Source organism: Callithrix jacchus, chromosome 7, assembly GCF_049354715.1.
Source record: "Callithrix jacchus isolate 240 chromosome 7, calJac240_pri, whole genome shotgun sequence".
Classification (NCBI taxonomy): domain Eukaryota; kingdom Metazoa; phylum Chordata; class Mammalia; order Primates; family Cebidae; genus Callithrix; species Callithrix jacchus.
In genome coordinates this window covers 68,261,028-68,282,824 of record NC_133508.1, presented here as the reverse complement: position 1 = coordinate 68,282,824, position 21,797 = coordinate 68,261,028, and the positions used below count along the sequence as shown (strand labels likewise).

The 21,797-nt window shown below is 52.7% G+C and overlaps 1 protein-coding gene across 11 annotated transcripts in view; it reads left to right on the top strand.

Annotated features, from left to right (window-relative positions):
- COL16A1 (collagen type XVI alpha 1 chain) overlaps positions 1-15,085 on the top strand; it is a 52,309-nt gene extending 37,224 nt beyond the window's left edge. For 10 of the 11 annotated variants that reach the window (XM_078331027.1, XM_078331026.1, XM_078331025.1 and 7 more), the window contains 19 exons: positions 678-722; positions 817-870; positions 1,132-1,167; positions 1,516-1,578; positions 3,905-3,976; positions 4,164-4,217; positions 4,807-4,851; positions 5,051-5,095; positions 5,391-5,444; positions 5,856-5,909; positions 8,070-8,120; positions 8,451-8,540; positions 10,272-10,307; positions 10,907-10,951; positions 12,141-12,329; positions 12,764-12,830; positions 13,574-13,750; positions 13,922-13,999; positions 14,744-15,085. In XM_078331027.1, coding sequence (XP_078187153.1) covers positions 678-722; positions 817-870; positions 1,132-1,167; positions 1,516-1,578; positions 3,905-3,976; positions 4,164-4,217; positions 4,807-4,851; positions 5,051-5,095; positions 5,391-5,444; positions 5,856-5,909; positions 8,070-8,120; positions 8,451-8,540; positions 10,272-10,307; positions 10,907-10,951; positions 12,141-12,329; positions 12,764-12,830; positions 13,574-13,750; positions 13,922-13,999; positions 14,744-14,946 — 1,458 coding nt within the window. In that variant the 3' untranslated portion in view covers positions 14,947-15,085. Of the gene's footprint in view, positions 1-677; positions 723-816; positions 871-1,131; positions 1,168-1,515; positions 1,579-3,904; positions 3,977-4,163; positions 4,218-4,806; positions 4,852-5,050; positions 5,096-5,390; positions 5,445-5,855; positions 5,910-7,323; positions 7,468-8,069; positions 8,121-8,450; positions 8,541-10,271; positions 10,308-10,906; positions 10,952-12,140; positions 12,330-12,763; positions 12,831-13,573; positions 13,751-13,921; positions 14,000-14,743 lie in introns of those variants that run through there. The other variant, XR_004745870.3, reaches the window with a different exon arrangement.
- The last annotated feature ends 6,712 nt before the right edge of the window (positions 15,086-21,797 follow it).

The following is a 21,797-nucleotide window of genomic DNA, read 5'->3' as shown; positions in this document are numbered from 1 at the left end:
CAGAGGGGCAGGAAGGCCTCTTGGAGGAGGTGGCATTTGAGCTGAGAGCTGATTAGCAAGAGGGAGGGATCCCCGAGGCTGTCTGTACTGGGGAATTCCAGAGGGAGAGGCCAGGTGGGGCACTGCAGGAACAGCTTCCAGCCATCGAGTGATTTGGCAAGGTTTCTTTCGGGACCTAGAAAGGGGGGAAAGGGGCATTCGAGGTAGAAGGGAGAGCATGCTAAGGGTGCAAAGGCCTGGGGACATAAGGGTATAGAGTGTGCCAGGGAATAGCAGTCTGACTGAGCAAGACGGAAGATGAGAAGGAGAGAGGGAGGAGAAATGGGAGAGGGTGGCTGGTGCAGATCACAGTCTGCCTCAAAGACCAGCATTGGTGGGAAGTGTGCGCCCCACTCAGAGGCAGAGGGAGCTGCTCAAGGTGTTTGAGTAAGGGAGTGACATAATCAGAGCTGTGCTAGAAGAGAAGAGGGCAGTCATTTGCTGGCTGGCTTGCAGTGAGCCAGGAGGTGGCAGGACAAGTTAGGAGGCTGGGTCAGTAGCTCAGGAGGGAGTGGGAAGCCTGAGCAAACCAGGCAGAGGGGCCTCCCCACATGTACCCACCTGTGTTCTGTGCAGTCCCCCATGGAATCCCCCCGCCCCGCCTCACCCTTCACCTCCCCTGTTCCTTTGTGTCTTAGGGTCCCCCAGGATCTGAAGGCCTCCCAGGCCCCCCAGGCCCAGCGGTGAGTGAAGGAGGGGCAGAGAGATGTGGACCCGGAGGCCTGGGGTCTGAGGGCAGGATTAGGTTTCAGCTGCACTGTTCTCTGTGAGTGACAGGGTCCCCGAGGAGAGAGAGGACCCCAAGGGAACTCCGGTGAGAAGGGCGACCAGGTGAGTGATGATTGGCTGCAGGGAGGCAGGGAAGGGGCTGGGTCCTCCTCCCTGGTGGTCACCGGCTCTAGTCTTCCGATCCTACCTGTCCTTGGGCTGTGACCTACCTCCTGCCCAGAGCCTCACTTGCCAGCCGTGGCGGGCAGAGGGGAGGGCCAAGCCCGTGAGTTTGAGGGTGCCCCCACCTGTCACTCTTTCCACCTGGGCAGCCAGGCAGGAGAGGGGGTGGCACAGAACACTGTCCCTTGCTTCTCATCCTAGGGATTTCAAGGCCAGCCAGGCTTTCCCGGCCCACCGGTGAGTGAAGAAGACACAAAGCCAGCTTTGTCTGATGTGGTCTCGTCAGGAGGGGCAGGCCTGACCAGGCCAGGCTCAGGGAGGATGGTCCTGGGGAGAAGAGGGGAGAGGCAGGGGAGAACTGCCTGGGTGGCCAGGCCTGATTCCAGGAACCAGGACCTGGAGAGCGCAGCCTCTTGGGTGGGCCTCAGCCTGGCAGGCCAAGCAGAAGTAATACTCCTGGGTGGTGCTTCTAGGAAGTCCAAATGAATCACTTTAACAACAATGCATCACGTGCAGAAGGAAGAAAGAAGGGGAGCTCCCCCTGTAGCCCCACTTTCATTCCTGCCTGCCCCTTTGTTGATACAGGGTCCCCCTGGATTCCCAGGCAAAGTTGGAGCACCTGGCCCACCCGGCCCCCAAGCAGAGAAGGTGAGCAGGACCCCCGGTTGGCCAAAGTCACAGATCTGAGCCATGCAGCTTCCATGCCCCTGTCCCACCCCTAGCATCAGGCTTTTGGGAAATCTCAAGACTGACCCAATTGCATGAACGCTGGGAAAAGAGGCCTTCAGGATGGGCCCAGTGACTACTGGAGGGTGACAGGGCTTGCAGCAGACCAGCAGGCTCCTCGGGGTGTCTGCTTGGCCCAGGATGCCTGCGGCCTCTGTGCAGCCCAGGTCCATGTCTGCTGGGATGGGGGAAAAGCAGGGAGGTAGGGGGAGGAGGCAGAACTCCACAGGCAGCTCAGGCCGCCTTCCTCTCCTAAGCGGGAGGGGGAGCGAGGAGCTGAGAGAAGGGGAAAGTGCATCCCAAAGGAGGACAACGTGGAAGGGGCACATGTTTCTCCTGGGTAGCCATGCTCCAGTTGTGCCCAAGGGCCCAGAGAGGGCAGGGGTGGCCTATGTCCTACCTAGTGACAAGGGTGCAGGGGGCAACAGTCAGGGGAGTCCTATGCTGGCTGCCCTTGAGTTTGGCTTGATCAATGTTGGAGACACAGCTCTGCCTTGGTTTGGGGCTGACATCCCTGTCTCGGTGCAACCTCTGCACTTCCTAGATGTGCTGGGTGGATGGTGTAAGAAGCCCCTGAGCTTGGGGTGGGGGGATCTGGGTCGAGAGGGACGAGCAGAAGCCTATAGCCTTGAGGAGAGCCTCTTTCCTCTGAGAGCACACACATGAATGTCTCACTGTGCAGGTGAGGAAACTGATGCCCACAGGCTTGGGGCAGCCCAAGGGCACACAGCAGTGTTAGCAGCTGAACTGAGACTTCCTTCCCAGCTCCAGGAGGACCTAGGTCCCTTGCTACCTCCCCAGAGCCCATGCTGATCAGCCATGGTTGAGACAGTCGCAGTTGCCAGCTCCCTTCACTTCCCTTCCCTGCGGAGGACCTGCAGCCCCTGCTCTCCTTAGGCTGGTCATTGCAGAGAATCCCAAACCTCTGGCCAGTGGTTCTTCATCCCAACTCCCAGTGGGGGCCAACATTGGCTGGGGCTGTGCTGACCCCTCCTGGTGGCTGATGGCATTGCAACACCCCCCCAAGTTCTTTTTCTCCTTTGCTGGGTCTCTCTAGTGGGATGCCGTCCCTTGACCACCCCACAGCCACTGATCCAGGGCAGCTGCCCTCTCCCCACTGGGAGAATGCAGCAACCTTCTCCACTATGCTGCTTGCCTCCCCCTGCCTTTTCTGGTAAACATTCCAATCCATGCATCAGTTCTCATCACTCTTCTGCTTTGAACCTACAATGGCTCCCCAGTGCCTGTAGCAGGGGTTTTCAGACTATTTTGTAGTCCCTGAGTCTTTTTATCATATAAAAGCAAACGCAAAAATGTCAGTCTAGAAAACAAATACCAGCAGAGCTGCCCTGGCTAAGATAACAGTCAAGGTCCTGGAGTCCCCCCATCTTCAGACCACCCTTCATGCCCCCAGCTTCTAGGCTCCCTTAGGAGCCCCCAGCACTCTGAGAAGTACAGCTGACCACTGACTGTTCGATAAGCTTTAGCACAGCATTCAGGGTCCCCACCCATCAAGGTGACTTTTCTGGCCTCTTCTGCCTGCCCACCTATCCCACGGGCTCCCCTAGGTACCCTAGACACATGCCAGGCCAGGCACATGACCACTTGCAAATCTTTATCCTTCTCTTAGGTTCCCTCTGGCATGTGCTCTTCTCCTCTACCTGCCCAATCCCTGACATCCTCAGTCTAGCATCTGGTGACACTTTTGTGACACTTTCCCTGGTCCCCAGCCAGAGGGAACTGCTCCCTCTTCTGAGCTCCCACAGCCCCTTTCTACGCAGAACACACGGACTGTTGCATTGCCCCTGCTTGTGTTGGGCCTGTGACCCTCACTGGACCGTGAGCTCTTTGAGGACGGGACATCCACTGTTTCATCTCGAGGACTCAGAGCCCACATGGCGTTGGGTGCGCTGTGGAGGCCCGTGTGGATTGAGCCCGTGTGGGTTCCAGTTCAGCACATGCTACTGAGCCCCTGCCATGCCAGCCCCTGGGTCAGCACTGGAGAAGATGCCCTATTCCTTCCGCAGGGAGCAGCAAGGAACGGGGATGCTTTGCACATGAAGACAGAGCCTCCTGGGGAGGAGACGTGTGGCACATATGCAGTTAGACAGGGACAGACCTGGCCCAGAAGCCAGCTAGCTGTCCTGTTCCAGCAGTCGCCAGAACCCTTGACCCAGGGCCTGGTCTCCACGGTGGGACAAAGCCCTGCTGACTTTATTGGTGTTGTGGGGGGGGGTCTGGTTTCCAGGGCAGCGAAGGGATTCGAGGCCCATCAGGCATGCCTGGCTCCCCTGGGCCACCGGGACCTCCTGGGATTCAGGTGAGTGTGTGCCCTCTTAGCCTGGCAGGCGTGTGGGGTGTGTATGCACGTGTGTGTGTGTGCGCGCACACGCGCGTGCACTAGGGGGAGTCAGTGGAGGGGTGGAGAGAGTCGAGGGGCTGGGCCATGTCTCTAGCTCCTCGGGCTCTGGCACCGGCATGCAGAAATGCCTCTTTCCTGTTTCTAGGGCCCTGCCGGTCTGGATGGTCTGGATGGAAAGGACGGCAAGCCTGGCTTGAGGGTAAGATGATGGGCCGAGAGGGCAGGCACCCCTTCCTCTCCTTTTTCCCTGGAGAGTCAAAGTCAAGGAAACCATGATGGAAAGAACCGAAGCATCCCCGTCTTTGTTGAGGGCACCCGTGCCCTCCTCAGTGTGTCTCTCTCTGCCCCCAGCTCCCCAGTGGCACCACAGCCCCTTGGTTTCCAGTTCTCCCAGTGGCCTTAAGCAGGGTAGGCGAGCTAGGTCTCACCACAGGCCAGAGGACGAAGGCAGTATGTATGCAGAAACTCAGATAGCTGAGGAACCCAGGCTGGGCTTCGGGAAGGATCATGGTGTGGACAGGGGAGGACTTGAGCAAGCCCTGGGGCCACGCGAAAGGATAGAACATCAAAGTCAACCCCCTTATATATCCCAAAGAAGTAAAACGAAGGCCCAGAGAGGGACTGGAAATCACAGGATCCACAGCAAGTCAGAGGCTGAGCCAGGCTTGGATTCTTCCCTCCATCTGAGGAGAGCTGCAGAGGGGCTGGAGAGAGGGGAGGACAGTGGGGTGAGTTGGGTACAAGCTGGGCAAAACTCCTGCCTCAATCCTCCCGGTCTCTTTCCCTAGGGAGACCCTGGTCCTGCTGGCCCCCCTGGACTCATGGGGCCACCGGTAAGTTGAGCTGCAGAAAGGAGTTGGAAGCTGCGATGCTGTAGCTTCTGTCTGGGTGGCTGCAACAGCAAATCCAGATCCTCCGTGGACTGTGCTGTGACTTTGGATGGGTTTGAATTGTTTAAGCTGAGGAAGGAGGAGTGGGAAGAGGCTCCCAGTTGATGTGAAGGACATGAGAAGTCCCTACTTTTTCTTTCAGGGCTTTAAGGGGAAAACAGGACATCCCGGCCTCCCAGGACCTAAGGTAAGGGCCTGGTGACCTCTGCCAAGCAGATTGTCTCTGCTCTCCTGAAGGCCTGCCCCCAGGCAGACATGGCAGCCTAGCTTGGGCAGAGAGGCCGTCCCAGCATCAGAGCCTCCTGGGGCCAGTGGTGCCTGGCAGACTGGGTCAGAGCTTTTCTGTCTACCAGCTGGAGGGCATCAGAGGTGGCCAAAGCCGGGGCAGGTGGCAGGTCCCCTCTGATGTGAGGGTGACTTGAGGTAGGGATGTCAAGTGATGGTCTGGCACACTCCCGCTGCCTGCCCTCTCTCTCTTCTAGGGTGACTGCGGCAAACCAGGACCCCCGGGCAGCACTGGCCGGCCTGGCGCAGAGGTAAAGGCCAGGGATCCACACGGCTGTCTTCAGTTTGCCTTTGGACTCTTCAGAGTCTGGGGTGCAGCTGTTTCCTCCTGCTCCGTGGCAGAGGGGCTGCTTTCCGGGAGGGGTTCACCCACCACTGCACCTCTCAAACTTTCTCCCTCCTGTTAAGGGTTGTAACTGGTTCTGCTCCCTGGAGGTTGCTGAGTCACCAACGTGAAAAGGCAGGGCCTGGCCTGCTCAGGCTGTGGGTCCACCTTCTCTACTTGACTCTCTGGGAGGCATGGGTCTGGAGGCTGGGAATCACCTGGCTCCTTCGGCCATGGGCGTTAACACCTGTTCTGCCCAGCCCTCTCCCACCCAACAGCCACATAGTGCAGGTCAGTCCGTTTCAGTGTCATTTTGTCCTTTTTCTGGCTCCTGCAGGGTGAACCTGGTGCCATGGGACCCCAGGGAAGACCTGGTCCTCCCGGCCATGTTGTGAGTTGAACCAATTTCGTCTCTGTCTCCATGAGAGGTAGCATTTTGGCGGGGTGGGTGGTGGTGCCTAGGCTGTCATGACCTGAAGGAACTAGCCACAGGGGCTGCCCAGCCGTGGAGCCAGACGGCTCCCATGTGGGAGCTAGTGGCCCAGTGCTGGGGCCGCTCCTTCTGTGGTTTCCAGGCTTTTCGTCATTTTCTTATTTTCTGGGCACATTCAAGTCCACTTATCAGATGAAGGTTTCAGTGAACACATAATCATGGAGCACCTGCGCCATGCCAGGCAGTGGTCCAAGCGCCAGGGTAACAGCAGTGAGCAAGAAAGGCGAGGTCCCTGATCTCAGAGCTGGCACGCAGGCGCAGCAAACAGAAGACCCAATGTGAAAGCATCAGGCAGCCATGCGCTGTCACAGAGAGGGACCAGGGGGTGACTTCGGAGGAACCCTTCTTGGAGAAGTGACATTTGAGCTGAGGCCTGAATAAAAGAAGGAGGCAGCTATTGAGCAGTCTAGGGGAAGAGTCCCAGGCAGAGGGGGTGGCAGATACAAAGGGCCCAAGGCAGGGAGGAGCTGGATGTGTTTGAGGAACCCCAAAAAGAGCAGGGTGGCTGGAGTGTAGAGTGAGAAAGCTGTGAGTAGCAACAGAACAGCTGAGCTCGGAGAAGGACATGGTGGCGATAGGAGCGGCCCTCTCAGTGTGGTCAGGGGTGGGAGAGGACAGACGTACAGAAGCCGTGGATGGATAGTTGCAGTGGAGACGGGGAGCTGTGGTCAGATCTGGGAGGTGTCTGGAGGTGGGGGACTTGCTGATGAACTAGATTGGGGTTGGGGAGACAGAGTGACATAAAGAGGGGAATCAGGGATGACTCCTGCATTTGGCTTGGGCAACTGGGTAAATAGGTGGAGTGTTTCCCAAGACAGGGGGACTTGGAGAGGACATTTATCAAGCGATAATGAATTTCCTGTCTACTTCACTCATCACCAACACAGACGACTGCCAGGCGGTGCCTTTGATCAGTGTGACAGCACCGGGCTGATGGGACTTCGGAGAAAAGCAAAGATACTGGCATTTTGTTGCAGCCCTGTTGTGGCTAGCTGCATAATAATTTCCAAAAGGCTTTCGGAAACGTTAAAAATAGTTCACGACCAAAAAAAAAAAAAAGGAACTCTCAGGTCTACATCTCTATTTTTACGCATCTCAAGGGGTCCAGAGGCCCTGGATTCAGAATGCCATGTCGAGACTGGTTCCCCTCACGTGACAGGTGATGGGGAGGCACACTCAGAAATGTGGCCCCACTGGAGACTCAGTGCGGTGCCGGGGCCGAAAGGGTGCAGGCTTCCGCCTCTCAAGTCCGTCTGTCCAGCCCCTTTGCCCTGTGGCATGGCAGTCTCCATGCAGGACATTTCCACCCTAGGAGACTGGTGATGAATCTGGAACGTGCCACCTGGGGGTGTAAAGGGAAGCGCTCTGAGAGAGACCCAAGTGCCCCCGGGGGTTCAGAGAAGGTGTCACATTGGCCAGGGAGGTGACCTTTGAGCTGCACCGCAGAGGCGTGGATGTAGGTATCAGAGCTGGGGGAGGGCGTTTCAGACGCAGCCTTAGTGCAGCAGCGGGGAATGTCTGGGTGTTGGAGTTCTGGGCGCCCCAGTATTGGATGGCAAGTGTCGGCTCCTTGTCCCTGTGGATGTCGGGGTCAGTGCCAAGCCCCTATCCCTCACCCCCTGCTACACAGGCCCCCAGCTCCTGATCTTCCCTCCTCCATGGGACAGCAGGAAGTGGGCTGCTGTTAGGGAAGCAGGGTTCTCAGTGGCCGCCTAGGCCACTTCCTGCTGTCCCATGGAGGAGGGAAGACCAGGAGCTGGCCTTTGTCCTCTGCACTTGGCCACTGGCCATGGCTTTTGGGTCATCCCCCTCAGCACAGCCCCAGATGCTCCACTCAGCCTGGGTTGAAGGGAGGGTCCTGTGTGCCCAGGGTCTCCCAGGCCTCAGCTCTGGGCACAAATCTTGTCAGAAGCTCAAGTGTAAGACCAGAGGGAAGGAAGATTTCCGGAGGAAATGGAGCTGCTGAAGTTTAGGGCTTGTTCCTGCTGTCAGGCCCTGTGCCCCTTGGGGTGTTGCTATTAGAACTTGTTTCTGTCCCACTGACTCATCTCTCTTTAGGGGCCACCAGGGCCTCCAGGCCAGCCAGGACCAGCTGGGATCTCTGCAGTGGTGAGTAACATGCTCCGCTTCTTCCTCTCTCCCAGGAGTTTTGCCCTGCTTGACTGTGGGCTCCATTCCAAGGAATCTGGGGGGATGGAGAGCAGTTTGTCTCATCCCCTCCTTCCCTGGTGTCGGCCTCTCCTGTCCCCAAAGATCTCACCTTCTAGGATGTGGCAGAGGGCTTTGGAGAGGGCTGGAGGTCATCTCAGAGTCCTGCTGCAAGCTCAGGCAGTGCCACCTCTCCCTGTGGTTCCCGGCACACGATGGGGTATCTGGATACATGGGGGTCCACTTTGCCTGCTTCCCTCTCCTCTCACTGTCTCCCTTCCTACTCTCCAGGGTCTGAAAGGAGACCGAGGAGCCACTGGAGAAAGGGGCCTTGCAGGGCTCCCAGGCCAGCCTGGCCCCCCTGGACACCCTGGCCCCCCGGTAAGACCCCACATCTTGCAGCATAGCCCAGGGGGAAAGAGTCACTCGGCTCAAGTCCCGCTGAGCACAGCACAACATATCTGGGGCCTCCAAGGAAGGAGCGGCTGCCAGCATAGCAGGATGGCAGCAAGGCGCTCGGGCCTGAGGATCATGGGAATTTGGAAGGACAGGCCCTGCAGTGCTGTGCCAGGCTGCACACAAGGTCACTGCCTGTGATGGTGCACCAGCCTTAACCTTCTGCAGACCCCTCAGCTGCGTGGTCCTGTTCTGCCCCTGCCCCAGGGGAGCTTGTTGGTAACCACAGAAAATCTTGCTAAATGTCAGGAACCAGAAATGCAGTCCTGTTACTGTAACTTCCTGAGGTTCTCAAAAACCAGTTCTTGGTCTTAGCTCACATTTCATACTAAGAGCACTGAGATATTGGTCACCGACGCGTGCTGAGTGGTGGACTAAGCGTTTGGTGTGCATTTTATCTTTTTCTCTTTCTTTCCTTTTCTTTTTTTTTTTTGACAGAGTGTTTCTCACTTGCTGCCTAGGCTGGAATGTGGTGGCACAATCTCGGCTCACTGCAACCTGATTCTCCTGCTCAACATCCCGAATAGCTGGGATTACAGGCATGCGCCACCACGCCCGGCTAATTTTGTATTTTTAGTAGAAACGTGGTTTCACCATGTAGGTCGGGCTGGTCTTGAACTCCTGACCTCAAGCAATCCACCTGCCTCGGCCTCCCAAAGTGCTGGGATTACAGGTGTGAGCCATCGCGCCTGGCCTTGCATTTTGTCTTAATCTGTATTGCAGCCTCATTTAGTCAATCTGATTGTCCACATTTTACAGATGAGAAATCTGGGGCTCCAAAAGGTTAAGCAGGTTGCTTGGAGTCACACAGCTCGTGAGTGGAAGAGCTCTGACTTGATCCCAGCCTGCCTGATTCCAGAACTTGTGTCCTTAGCCACTCTGCAAATCTACCTCTCTCAAAAGTTCCAGACAGGGGAACCCCATCAGGTGCAACTGATTGCCAGGCTCAGAAATGAAGTCTTCTGGGAGAGCAGAGGCAGGGACTCAGGTCTACTGGGGCCCATCAGGATGCTTTGCACCAACGCAGACTTTTGCTGGGGGGCAGCAGTGACCATGGGGCTGCTGGCCTGGGCTGGGATGTTTGACTCCCATTGGCCCATCTGCCAGGTGGGCCCAGTCTCACCACGCCTATTGGCTCTGATTCCTGCCAAGGACTCTGCCTCCCTCCTTGTAGGCTCAGGAGCCTCCAGAGCCCCTGGATGAATCTCCCACCTGCCTAGCAATCACTAAGTCCTCTTCCCCAGCAGCCACCAGAAGTGGGGCTGGCCCAGGGAGGCAGCCTCGCTGGTTGCAGGGAGGGGGCAGGCTCAGGCTGTTCATGTGTTCATTCAGCAAAGTTTAACATAGATTCAGAACCAGGGAGTGTGCAAGGTGCCGGGATCCAAGCACACAGCAAGGCAGGCATGGTCTGTTCTTCCCTTGTAGAGCTCTTGTAGACAGGGGCTGGGAGACTTGGGGCTCTGGGATCAGGCTGGAGTATGGGGTGGGGGGGTCTAAGTTTCCACGGCCTGTGCCCAGAGCATCAGAGAGTGAGGGCTGGAGGATCATGGCCTCTGCATGGAACATGGGGCTGGGTATGCCCCATGTACGATGTGAGGCATCTGACACCAAACTGGGTTGGAGCTCATCACGTCTCCATTGCTCTCTACTCCCCAGGGTGAACCTGGTGCAGATGGCGCAGCTGGCAAAGAGGTACAGTTGTACTGGTCTTCTCTGTTTCGTTGGGGATGCTTCCCGCTCCTCGCCTTTCCCTGACCCCTCTTCATTTATTCAGTAAACATTCCCTCTGAATGTTTATGGACTATCTCAGGAAACTGTTAACTCTTGTTGTCCTAGGGAGAGGAATTAGGGAATTGGGGCCAAGGACGGGAGTGAGATTTGTTTTACTTTTTTAAAACTCTTTACCTGGTCAAAAAGAGACAACAACAGCAACAACAAAATAATAATAATAATAAATTCCAAACAAGCATCTCCTGGGCACCAGGTGTTTCCAGTCCCCCCGGTATGCCACAGACTGGCCATCTCATTCTGCCTTCCTCTCACCTTTCCTCATCTGTGATGGGGGTCCAGCCAACATGCTTAAACAAGGCCATGCCCTGGGGACATCATTTTCCTTTCCTGCTGTCAGCCCCTCTGTGGGCAGAAAGGCTGTGGTCCTTTCTCACACAGAGCCCGGCTGGACACACCTGGGGGCCTCGGGCTGTGGAAGGGGCCTCTTCACTGCTCCTCCCTCCCCTGGGTGCCTCAGAGATGCTGCACAGACTTCACCTCTGACTCTTGCTTTCTTCTAGGGACCCCCTGGAAAGCAGGGACTCTATGGACCTCCTGGGCCCAAGGTGAGTGGGCACTGGCTGAGTGTGAGAGGAGAAGCTGGAGAGTTGATGAAGCCCAGCTCCAAGTTACCACTTTAGCCACAGAGAGGAGACACAGGAAGGCCAGTGGGAATGGGAAAAATGGCAGAACTGGGAGCAGCAGTGTCTGAAAATTTCCCACGTGGGGTTATTAGCTGTGGCTGGGGGAAGGGAAATCTCCAGTTCATTTACTCACTGATTGACTGATTCATTCATTCATTGTTTTCATTTCCTGAGCATCCCCTTGCTCCTGCTCTCATTCCAGGCCCTTGTCCTGGCCTCAGGTAAACTGAGGTCCCTGAACAATAGGTGCTCACAATAGACCAGTCCCACTTACACAGGGGAATAGCAAGTTTCCAGAAGCTGAAGAGACATAGCGCTGTGGGCAAGAGGCAGAAGCACCCAACACAGCCTGGGGAGTCAAGGAGGCTTCGGAGAGAATGGGATGCTTCAGCTCAGGAGGGGTGCACTGGGTAGAGAGAGATGAGGGGAAGGGCATTCCAGGCCCTCTCTCTGTGTGGGAGCACCACAACAGAGAATCATAACCAGTGAGGTGTGGCAGGAGGCGGAGGGCAAGGAGAGGAGGCTGAGGAAGGAAGGATCAGAACCACATCATGAATGGCCTTGCCTGCCTGGCCCAGGAGTGAGTGCTTTATCCTGAGGGCATTTGGGAGCCATCAGAATTTCCTTTTCTTTTTTTGAGATAAGAGTCTTGCTCTGTCACCCAGGCTGGAGTGCAGTGGCGCGATCTTTTGACTCACCGCAACCTCCGCCTCCTGGTCAAGCAATTCTCTACCTCAGCCTCCTAAGTAGCTGGAATTACAGATGTGTGCCACCACGCCTGGCTAATTTTTGTATTTTTAGTAGAGACGGGGCTTCACCATCTTGGTCAGGCTGGTCTTGAACTCCTGACCTTGTGATCCACCCACCTTGGCCTCTCAAAGTTCTGGGACTACAGGCGTGAGCCACCACGCCTGGCCTAGGAGCCACCAGAATTTCTAAGTAGGGAGTAACAACAGGAGAACTGTCTTCTAGGCAGACCAGTGACCTATCAGGATGCTGTGGCCACAGTTCAGAGGGAGATGCTGGGGTCTGGTGGGAGGATGGAGAGAAAAGGGCAGACTGGTGAGAGATCATGATGTAATTTGACAGCACTTCGTATCTATCCTTGTAGGGTGATCCAGGAGCTGCTGGACAGAAGGGTCAGCCAGGAGAAAAGGGGAGAGCCGGCATGCCTGGTGGGCCGGGCAAGAGTGGTTCCATGGGGCCTGTTGGGCCACCAGGCCCTGCAGGAGAGAGAGGCCACCCTGGATCTCCAGGGCCTTCGGGGAGTCCTGGATTGCCTGGTGTGCCTGGCTCCATGGTAAGGGGGAAGGCTGGCAGCTGTCGGCACTGTCCCATAAAGCAGGCATGTCGGGTGGAGCACGGATCATCTTCCAACCTCCTGCTAACATTCTTCGGGAAAGAGCATGGCTCCCAGAGGATGGTTCTTAACTAAAGGTGGGGATGACAGGACCCTCTCCCCAGAAAAATGTGCTTAAGCACAAAATGTTTTGTACCATTTCTGGGTGGTTAGGACTTTGGATTAAGAATCTACGGAGGTTGCTGTGAGCTGAGATCGCACCACTGCACTCAAGTCTGGGTGACAAAGTGAAACTCTGTCTCAAAAAAAAAAAAAAAAAAAGAATCTGTGGGAGGCCCCTGGGACCTCTGCCTTCCTCCCCATCCTTTATTTCCATAGGGGAAAGTGCCAGGTTTGGAAGTATAATTGAGGCAGGTTTTCTTCTCTTTCTTCAGGGAGACATGGTGAATTATGATGAAATCAAGAGGTTCATCAGACAAGAGATCATTAAAATGTTTGATGGTAACTGGCAGCCAGCTGGGTGGCGGTGGGTGCTGCCTGCCCTTCCCTGAGACTTCTCTGCCCTGCCTTGGCCTCCTTTTCCTTAAAGCTCGGTGTTCTCCTGCTTTCGCCCTCCACATACTCACAGGCCTGGGGTTGACAGGCCTATGTTCAATTATCCTTCAGACCTTCCTTGTCACCTGCTCTGTTCAGAGATAAAATGATTCCCTCCCGCCTTCCCCGTGCCCCCACTTGAGCAAAGGAGACAGACAAGAAAATTGGTATCAAACGAGTTTGCCTGAAGTGAGCTCTAAATACAGGGGCAAGCGGCACTGTAAGATGGCTGGGGTGGTTTATTTGAAGTGTTTTTTCTGTTCATTTGTTCATCCAATATTGATGTGCAAGGGACTGGGGAAAACACGGGCCCTGTCCTGAAGGGGCAGGGACGTCCTGCTTGGGAAGCAGACCTTGAATGCCAAGCAAGGAATCTGGACTTTATTCTGAAGCCAGCGGTGAACTAATGAGGGGTGTCGGAGCAAAGAGATGTCATAGTCAGATCTGCGCTTTGAAAGGATCTCCATAGGGAGTGATGTGGAGGCCAGGACATGGGACCCCACTTGGGAGACCCACCCCCATACTCCTTTCCCTGACATCCCTGTGAAGGCAGGCTGCTGTGGGCTCCATGCGGGTGACCAGTACGCAACATCTGCAGTCATTCTGAGTCCCTGGGGGACCCTCTGACCTGTCCTTGTCTTTTTTTACAGAGAGAATGGCTTACTACACCTCCAGGATGCAGTTCCCCATGGAGATGGCGGCGGCTCCGGGACGACCAGGGCCCCCAGGGAAGGATGGTGCTCCAGGCAGGCCAGGCGCTCCAGGATCACCTGGGCTCCCTGGTCAGATTGGCAGAGAAGGACGGCAGGGCTTGCCAGGAATGAGAGGTAGCTCTGCCCTACAGTTCCCAAGGGACACACGTAGTTCTTTGGGGCAGGCCTAAGTATTCCATGAGGTTTCTTGTGAATATGAGGAATGTGTGTGTCTTTCAAGTAATCTGACTGGCTGTGTCATTTTTCTGCTCAGGGATAGGACTTATTTTATTTCTTTTGTTCCAGGACTGCCTGGCACCAAAGGTGAAAAGGGGGACATTGGTGTTGGCATTGCAGGAGAAAATGGTCTTCCCGGCCCCCCAGGTAGGAAAAACCACCACTTGAGACCATGATTCCAGAGCAGCAGAGACCCTTTTTCTTTCTGATCCTCTGATGACACAGCTGTGTCAAACTCCAAATAATGGCAGGCCAACCAACCACCATTTATAGTAATGCCACTGCGTGCAAGACACTCTGCCAGGGCCTGTGGGGATGTGGGGGTGGAAGACTCAGAGCCTGTCCTTAAGTCCTAAACTGGGCTAGCATGACGCAGTGGGAGACAGCCGCATGGAGTTGGGGCTGAGGAACTCGACTTCAGGTTCTACTCAGCACCTCACTGCTGCACACCTCGAGGAGGCCTTTGAAGCCCTCTGGAGGTGCTCTCTAAAATGCATCTTGGCTGTCCAGCCTGAAAGAGAGTGGCCAAAGCCTGATGACCTGGCTCTGAGACCCAGCATCACAGCTTACCAGATGTGCAACCTCTCTGAGCCTGTGTCCTGAGCTACAAAATTAGGCAATAGCTCCTTTCTCAGGAAATTGTGCAGATTCAATGAATAATGCATCAGAAGCACTCAACCCCGTGCCTGGCACACAGAAGCTCGAAATAAAACTTGCCAGCAGTATTGTTAGTGTTAAAATAATGTGAGGGTCAGACTAGGTCTTCACAAAAACACGTGGTAACTTGAGAAACAGTCACCAAATGGAAGGTGTTATTTGATGCCATTATGGCTTTTTCCCCCTAATGATCTGGGTCCTCTGATTGTCCCTCTGTGGCCCTTCCCTCCCTAGGTCCTCAAGGTCCTCCAGGCTATGGCAAGATGGGCGCAACAGGACCGATGGGCCAGCAAGGCATCCCTGGCATCCCTGGACCCCCAGGTCCCATGGGCCAGCCAGGCAAGGCTGGCCAGTGTAACCCCTCTGACTGCTTTGGGGCCATGCCAATGGAGCAGCAGTACCCACCCATGAAAACCATGAAGGGGCCTTTTGGCTGAAATCGCCACCTGCCTTTGGATGAAGGACTCCGTTGGGAATAAATGGCCAAAGCTTATAGGACTCTGTGAAAGGTTGTGAATGTTTTTGTTGTTTTTAATTGCTGTTAATATTTTTTTAAATAATAAAGAAACAAAACGACCTGCCTTTTTCCTTCTAGTGGGTTCCTCTGCAGCCAGAGCTCCCTGTCACCCTCCTTTTCTCATTTAGTCCCAGGATCAAAAAAGGGCATTGTGGATATGGGGTCGTACACCTGTAATCCCAGCTATTCAAGGGGCTGGTGGGGGGAACACCTGAGCCGGGAATTTGAGACCAGCCTGGGCAATATGATGAGACTCAGTATCCAAAAAATGAAAATTAAAAAATGAAGGGCATTTCCCTCCTGGCTCGTGGTCAGCCAGTGGTGCTGCTGGGTGATCCGCTGCTCCTTGGAACCTTGTTCCCTGTCCTTATGCACACTTCTCTTGAGTTAGAGAAGGAGCATCATTCAGCCCCTCCTCTCGAATGAACCAAAGCAGGTTGGAAGGCCCCACTTCCAGTGTATAAAGGCTCCTGTCTATTTGATTCCCTAAATAAACCATTGTTCGGCACCCCACCCACTCTTTGCCCATCCACTTCCCCTCGTCAGTGTGACCCAGAGCCGGTCTGGGTTGCACCCTGGGAAAATGCCACCCGGTACAGAGGTGTGTTCGTCTGCCTGGAAGCCCTTCCAAGCATGCAGGTGCTTCTTGATGCTCCAGTAATTCTGTGATTAAAAAACCTGTGCAAACAGGAGAGAAGGTAGACTCCAGCTCTGGCCTAGGTGGCCAGGGAATGCTTCTCTGGGAAATGAGATGGAACCTTCTGCCTGAACCAATGCATGGCCCCGTCACTAGCTCTCCATAAGGGCTTCCAGCAATGAATTTCTGGAGGGCAAATGACTTCTCATGTTATTCTTCGTTATTCTAACATATGTGGTGCTTTTCCTGTACATCTTAGCCTAGGCCTTTAAAAACAGCCAGGCTGTATCAGTACAAAGGGGTACATAGGCAAGCCATGAGCAGATCTAAGCTCACAATCCTCAAAGTCCACTGGGAGTTTGGTGGTCTATCTGCTGTCTCCTTCTCCCTACATAAAAAAGGGTAGGAAGGAAAAGAAAAGACAGTGAATTGAACATTACAGAAACATTCTCTCTTGAGCTTCTTCCTTCCTCCTTTTTAGATCCCTTGTCCTGATGGGCTGGCTGCTCTGTGAGAAAGCAACAAGGCACTTCCAGGGGGATTTCCAAAGAAAGCTTTTTCACTGGCCCCAGCTATCTGGAAGGTTTATTCAAGTTGGATACACTTCAAAGGACTCACAGAGCAGGCTCAGAAATGTACCCAAAATCTAGATGCTTATCCAAACTGCCTGAAGCTTTCAAACCGGCTGTCGAATCTCTGCAGAGCTGGTATTTCTAGCACATTCTGAAAATTCCCTTCTCTAGTTAGGTCCCAAATACCAGGAGACCAGCCTATTGATGGCTTTTCTGAACCTTTGCCCTATTTTTTTTTTTCCTGCCAGGAGCAAGGGTGTGCTGGTGGCCAGAAGAATGAAATCAGACAGACTCCTGAGCACGCCTGAGGTCTCATGTGATGTTTTTAGATAAAGGAGGAGCTGATTCTTTTTTCATCCCTCCCCAGCTATTCTCAGTTAACCCTGGTTCTAACATAAAACATTAAAAAGCAAAGGCATCATTTTTGCATTGAAGTGGCGGCCAGGGTTTGGACCACTGGCGAGGACAGATGTTAAAGCACTCCCATTGGAAGGCCAGCTTCCTCTTGCAGCCTCATCTGCCGAGTACTAGCCGATGATAAGCCTTATGATGAGGGGCATGTTGGCGCCAGCAGAAAGGAAGAGAAGCAAGGACCAGCTGTGGAATTGAGCAGGTTGGCTTTGAAGACCAGAGAGGGGAAAACCGCTATGCGGAAACATCAAACTCATCCCGTCAGGGTCACCAGGGAATCGATCCTTACACAATAAATGATGCCTTCTTCACTTTTCTTACCGAGTCAAATTCATGCTGATCTTAGGGGATTCCACGACAGGCTAGGTTTAAGCATTCATGATTTGAATGCATGTCTCCCTGGAGTTTGAAATTACTATATTTTCTTGGACCATGAAGAACCAGATGGAAAGCTGAATTTTATAGTCTCTTCTGTTACTGTGGTCAGCAAAAAAAATCCATGGATCTTGCTCATCAGTTCGGGAGCTGGGTAAGCTGTAGAGAAAGGAAGGAGGGGCACGTATCTTCCACTCCTCTTAGGCAGCTTTTGCATGTTCTAACCCCGTTATCCTTCTGTCTTCATTTCTTATCCTACTCCAGGCTTTTAAGCCAGCACACAGACCATTCAGATTGGAAAAGTCTAACTTGATGAGTCCATTTTCCCCTCCTACTTTGTCCCAGGGACTGTACTAGGCTCTGGGGATCCCAGGGCAAACTAGACAGATATGGTTCCTACCCCTACAGCATGCACAGGGAGAGCAGACAGTTAAACAAGCAGTTACAGTAAAGTGGGATAGGACAGTGCCAGGTACCAGGGGAGTGCACAGCTGGGGAAACTGACCATATCTAGATAAAGAGATGGATTCAGGCAGAGGGAATAGCAGGTGCCAAGGCCGAGAAATGACTGGGTGCAGCAGGCTGAGTGATGGGAGACATGACAGTGTGGTTGGATTTTGGAGCATGAACAGGGGAGACACAGTGGGAAGCCACTAGTGTTTCTCGCAAAGGAGTGTCAAGTCAGGTTTGCCGAGTGGGGAGTTCGCTGATGGCAGTGTGAAGGATGGACTGGAGGGTCCTTAATTTAAGAAACCCCTCCGCTCAGTAAGATGGAGAAAAGGCTGCTGTGTATTTATTATGCAGAGAGAAATTTAAACTTTGATGCTTCTGGAATTTAAATCTTCCTTTTTGTCATAATATTTTCCTCTGTCACTCAAATTCGACAGAATCTAATTAGACTCTTTCTTCATCTGGGGTCTGTTAACCCCTTTACATGACTACATTTTTCTTTTTTTTCGGAGGTGGGGGATGGAGTCTCACTCTGTTGCCCAGGCTGGAGTGCAGTGGCATGATCTCGGCTCAATGCAACCTCTGCCTCCCGGGTTCAAGTGATTCTCCTGCCTCAGCCTCTGAAGTAGCTGGGACTAGGTGCCTGCCACCATGCCCAGCTAAGTTTTGTATTTTTAGTAGAGACGGAGTTTCACCATGTTGGTGAGGTCTTGAACTCTTGGCCTCAGGTGATCAGCCTGCCTCGGCCTCCCAAAGTGCTGGGATTACAAGTGTGAGCCAGGATGCTGGGCCAAGGATATATATATATATATATTTTTGGTGCCGGAGATCCCAAAGGACTAGATCGTTTTTTGTGGCTGTCCTGAATAGCTTATGGGAATAGACGACGTCAATGTACTCTCCTTATGATCCCATAATGGAAGGGGAGTGTGGCCAAATTGCCACATCTGCTGTTCTCATTCCTCGGTTGCTTCTGCAGACAGTTGCAAATCATCCTCTGATCCACAGCATCCAACTGGAATTTAAATTTCAGAACTAGATCTAGTTGGAATCAAAGAGAATTAATTCCATAATAATTAGGTGGGTGTTGGTATTCCTTCTCTGTAAGCCATACAGAAGCTTGGTGCGGAGCCAAGTGGCCGCTGGGAGGTTGTGTCTCCAGGGGAGGCAATATTTTCCAGTGGACGGGCCTTTCATTACCAAGATCTGCCTCACCTCTAATGGGTCAACCACAGGGCTTCCACCAACTCAGGAAAGTGCTCTGTGCTCTAAAAAAAAGGCTGGAATCCATGCTTTCCCCAGGGGCTAATACTGAAACAATAACAGGAACTTCTCCACCCACCTCTGTCTGCCTCAGGTAGTTGAGGTTTTAGAAAGGAGTTGATTGTTTTTCAGTCTTTGGAAGATCCTGATCTCTCTTTTATCCAGCCCCCTCCAAAACAAACATACCTGGGCCTGTGTGGGTCCTCAGAGGCATAGTCCTGGCTGTTGGCTTTGGCGGGTCCCTGACTGCCTAAGAAAAGACTTGGATGCTCCATCCCCACAAATAGCACAGACCTCCCACAGATAGTTCTCCTAAGCCCTTTGCTGGGCATAGGGAAATGGGGGCAAATATTTACTCTCGGAGGAGTTGGATTCTCATCACCTAGAACAGCGCCTAGCAAGAGGTGGGAATTCAGTGGGCTGATACGTTGGTGGAATAAATGAGTGTGTGCCACATGACTCCAGTTTCCAGGCCAAGTGTGGCGTTCCCTCTCCAGGCAAATACCCCCTTGACCTTCCACCTTCCTTTCTGAAATTTTGAAGTTCAACTCCACCAATATTTTTTAAACTGGGGGGTTAGAAAGGTAATAAAGACATGACCTACTAACTATTAAATACTGAGTAGTTAAAAAAAATGCAGACCTGGGATCCAGTCCTATTTTTCCATTTATCTTTTTTTTTTTTTCCCCAGAATCTCTCTGTTGCCCAGGCTGGAGTGCAGTGGTGCAAACACAGTTCATTGCAGCCTTGACCTCCTGGGCTCAAGCAATCCTCCCACTGTGGCCTCTGGAATGGCTGGGACTCCAGACACATGCATCACACCTGGCTAATCTTTTTTTAAATTATTTTTTGTAGAGACAGGGTCTCACTATGTTGTCCAGGCTGTTTTCGAACTCCTAGGCTCAAACGATCTTCCTCCCTGCCTCCCAAAGTGTTGGGATTACAGGCGTAAGTCACTGGGCTTGGCTACATTTATCTTTCTGATAATAGGAAGGTCACTTAACTTCTCTGAGCCTCAGCTTCTTATTATAAATAGGTAATAGTATGTATCTCAAAAGACTGGTGAAAATTAAACAACACATAGTACTCAGCACAATGTCTGGCACCTAGTAAGCACTCAGTACATGATAATAATAACTACTAACATTGAATTCATGCTCGGCACTATTCTAGGTGCTGAGGTTAGAGGAATACAAAAGAAAACGACAATTCTATAATAAACATATAAGCAAATTGGACAATTCAAGTACTGACACATATTATGAAAAACTAAGATAGATGATGGGACATTGGAGGGAAGCAGTGTCAAGAAATGCCCCCTACCCCAGGTGACATGTGAACTGAGATCAGGATGATAAGGAAAAGAGGCCAACCAGTGAAAAGTCAAGGGAAGAATGTCCCAGACAGAGGGAAGAGCTAATCCAAAGACCTGGGGGCAAGAATGAGCAGGCAGAGACCAGCCAAAGCCAACATCCAGGAATGAGCTCTGTACATTCCAGGAATGGCACAACCAGGCTGGCACGGCTGGAATGAGGCAAGGAGGGCAGCAACAGCAAGAAGTGAGGCTGGAGATGCTGGTACGTTTGGCTATGAAGGTCATTAGGATGAGTTTAGCTTTCATTATAAGAGCAATGGGAAGCCCCCATGTGAGTTGAAGCTGAGGAATAAGATAATCACTCTGGCTGCCTGTGGAGAAAATGGAGTGTGGGGAGAAGAGTGAAAGCAGCATTGAATACAATGAGTTCTAAGTTTCTCTTCAAATAATCATTATGTCAGTATGTTCAGTATTTTATCCCCCATTTCAAAGTTTAACTTCCTCGTACTTTCAGTAAACAGCCTTTTCCATCAGTTCTGATCAGTAGTTCACATCTGTTCCCCTGGTCACCTTTTCTGTCCTGACTCATCCTGGTCACCTGCTTTGACCTGAGTCACCCCTAGTCACCTGCTATGACCTGAGTTACCTTTAGTTACCTGTTCTATAATTGTTTTTCCCACCAAACTGCTCACCCCACCACTCTGGTTCATACCCCTGCTCTCTTTAAAATAGCCAATCGGAATTAGCTTAAACTTTGCAGTTCAACCCTAGCCACTAGGGCAATGACACAGCAATAGGGACTACCTGAGTCAGGGATAAGAACTCCTGACTCAGGTATTTAGGTGTGCGCTTGCCATTGCTCCATCTGTAAGATACACCCTTCTATAGAAGTAAATTGCCTTGTTGAGAAAATTTATATTTGAGTGCTACTTCTTTTGTGGCACTGAAAATTTACATATAACAGGCTGGGAGCAGTGGCTCAAGCCTGTAATCCCAGCACTTTGGGAGGCTGAGGTGGGTGGATCGCCTGAGGTCAGGAGTTCGAGACCAGCCTGGCCAATATGGTGAAACCCCCTCTCTGCTAGGAATACAAAAAAATTAGTTGGCCAGGGTGGTGTGTGCCTGTAATCCCAGATAGTTGGGAGGCTGAGGCAGGAGAATTGCTTGAGTCTGGCAGGTGGAGATTACAGTGAGCAGAGATTGCACCACTGCACTCCAACCTGGGCAACAGAGTGAGACTCTTTCTCAAAAAAAAAAAAAAAAGAAAGAAAAGAAAAAAGAGAATTTACATATAACAGCAGGAACATTGGTCAATCAGCTAGTGTAGTGATCCAGGCATGGATGATAGTGTCTTGGACTACAGTGACAGTGCGAACAGGGAGAAGAGTGCAGATGTGTACATTTTTAAATCACAGCATATGGAGATAAGAGAGGTGGGGGAGTGTGTGGAGAAAAAAAGGACATACAGGAATGATCTTAGGTTTTTGTCCTGAAAGACTGGGTGGATTTTCTGAGATGGAGAGCAATGGATTTTAAGGAAAACATCAAAAGAAAACTTCTATACAAGGTAGGCTGGAATATGGCACAGTGACAGTACCAAGTGCAAAGGGAGAGTGGCAAGAGAGAGTGGCTAACTCTGGAGCTAAGGAGAATGTGGGAAGGTTAGGTGGAGAATGGAATTGGAACTGAGCCTTGCAGGACTGGAGATGGGAGGGCTGCTGGTCCAGGTGAATGGAGTGGTTTGAACC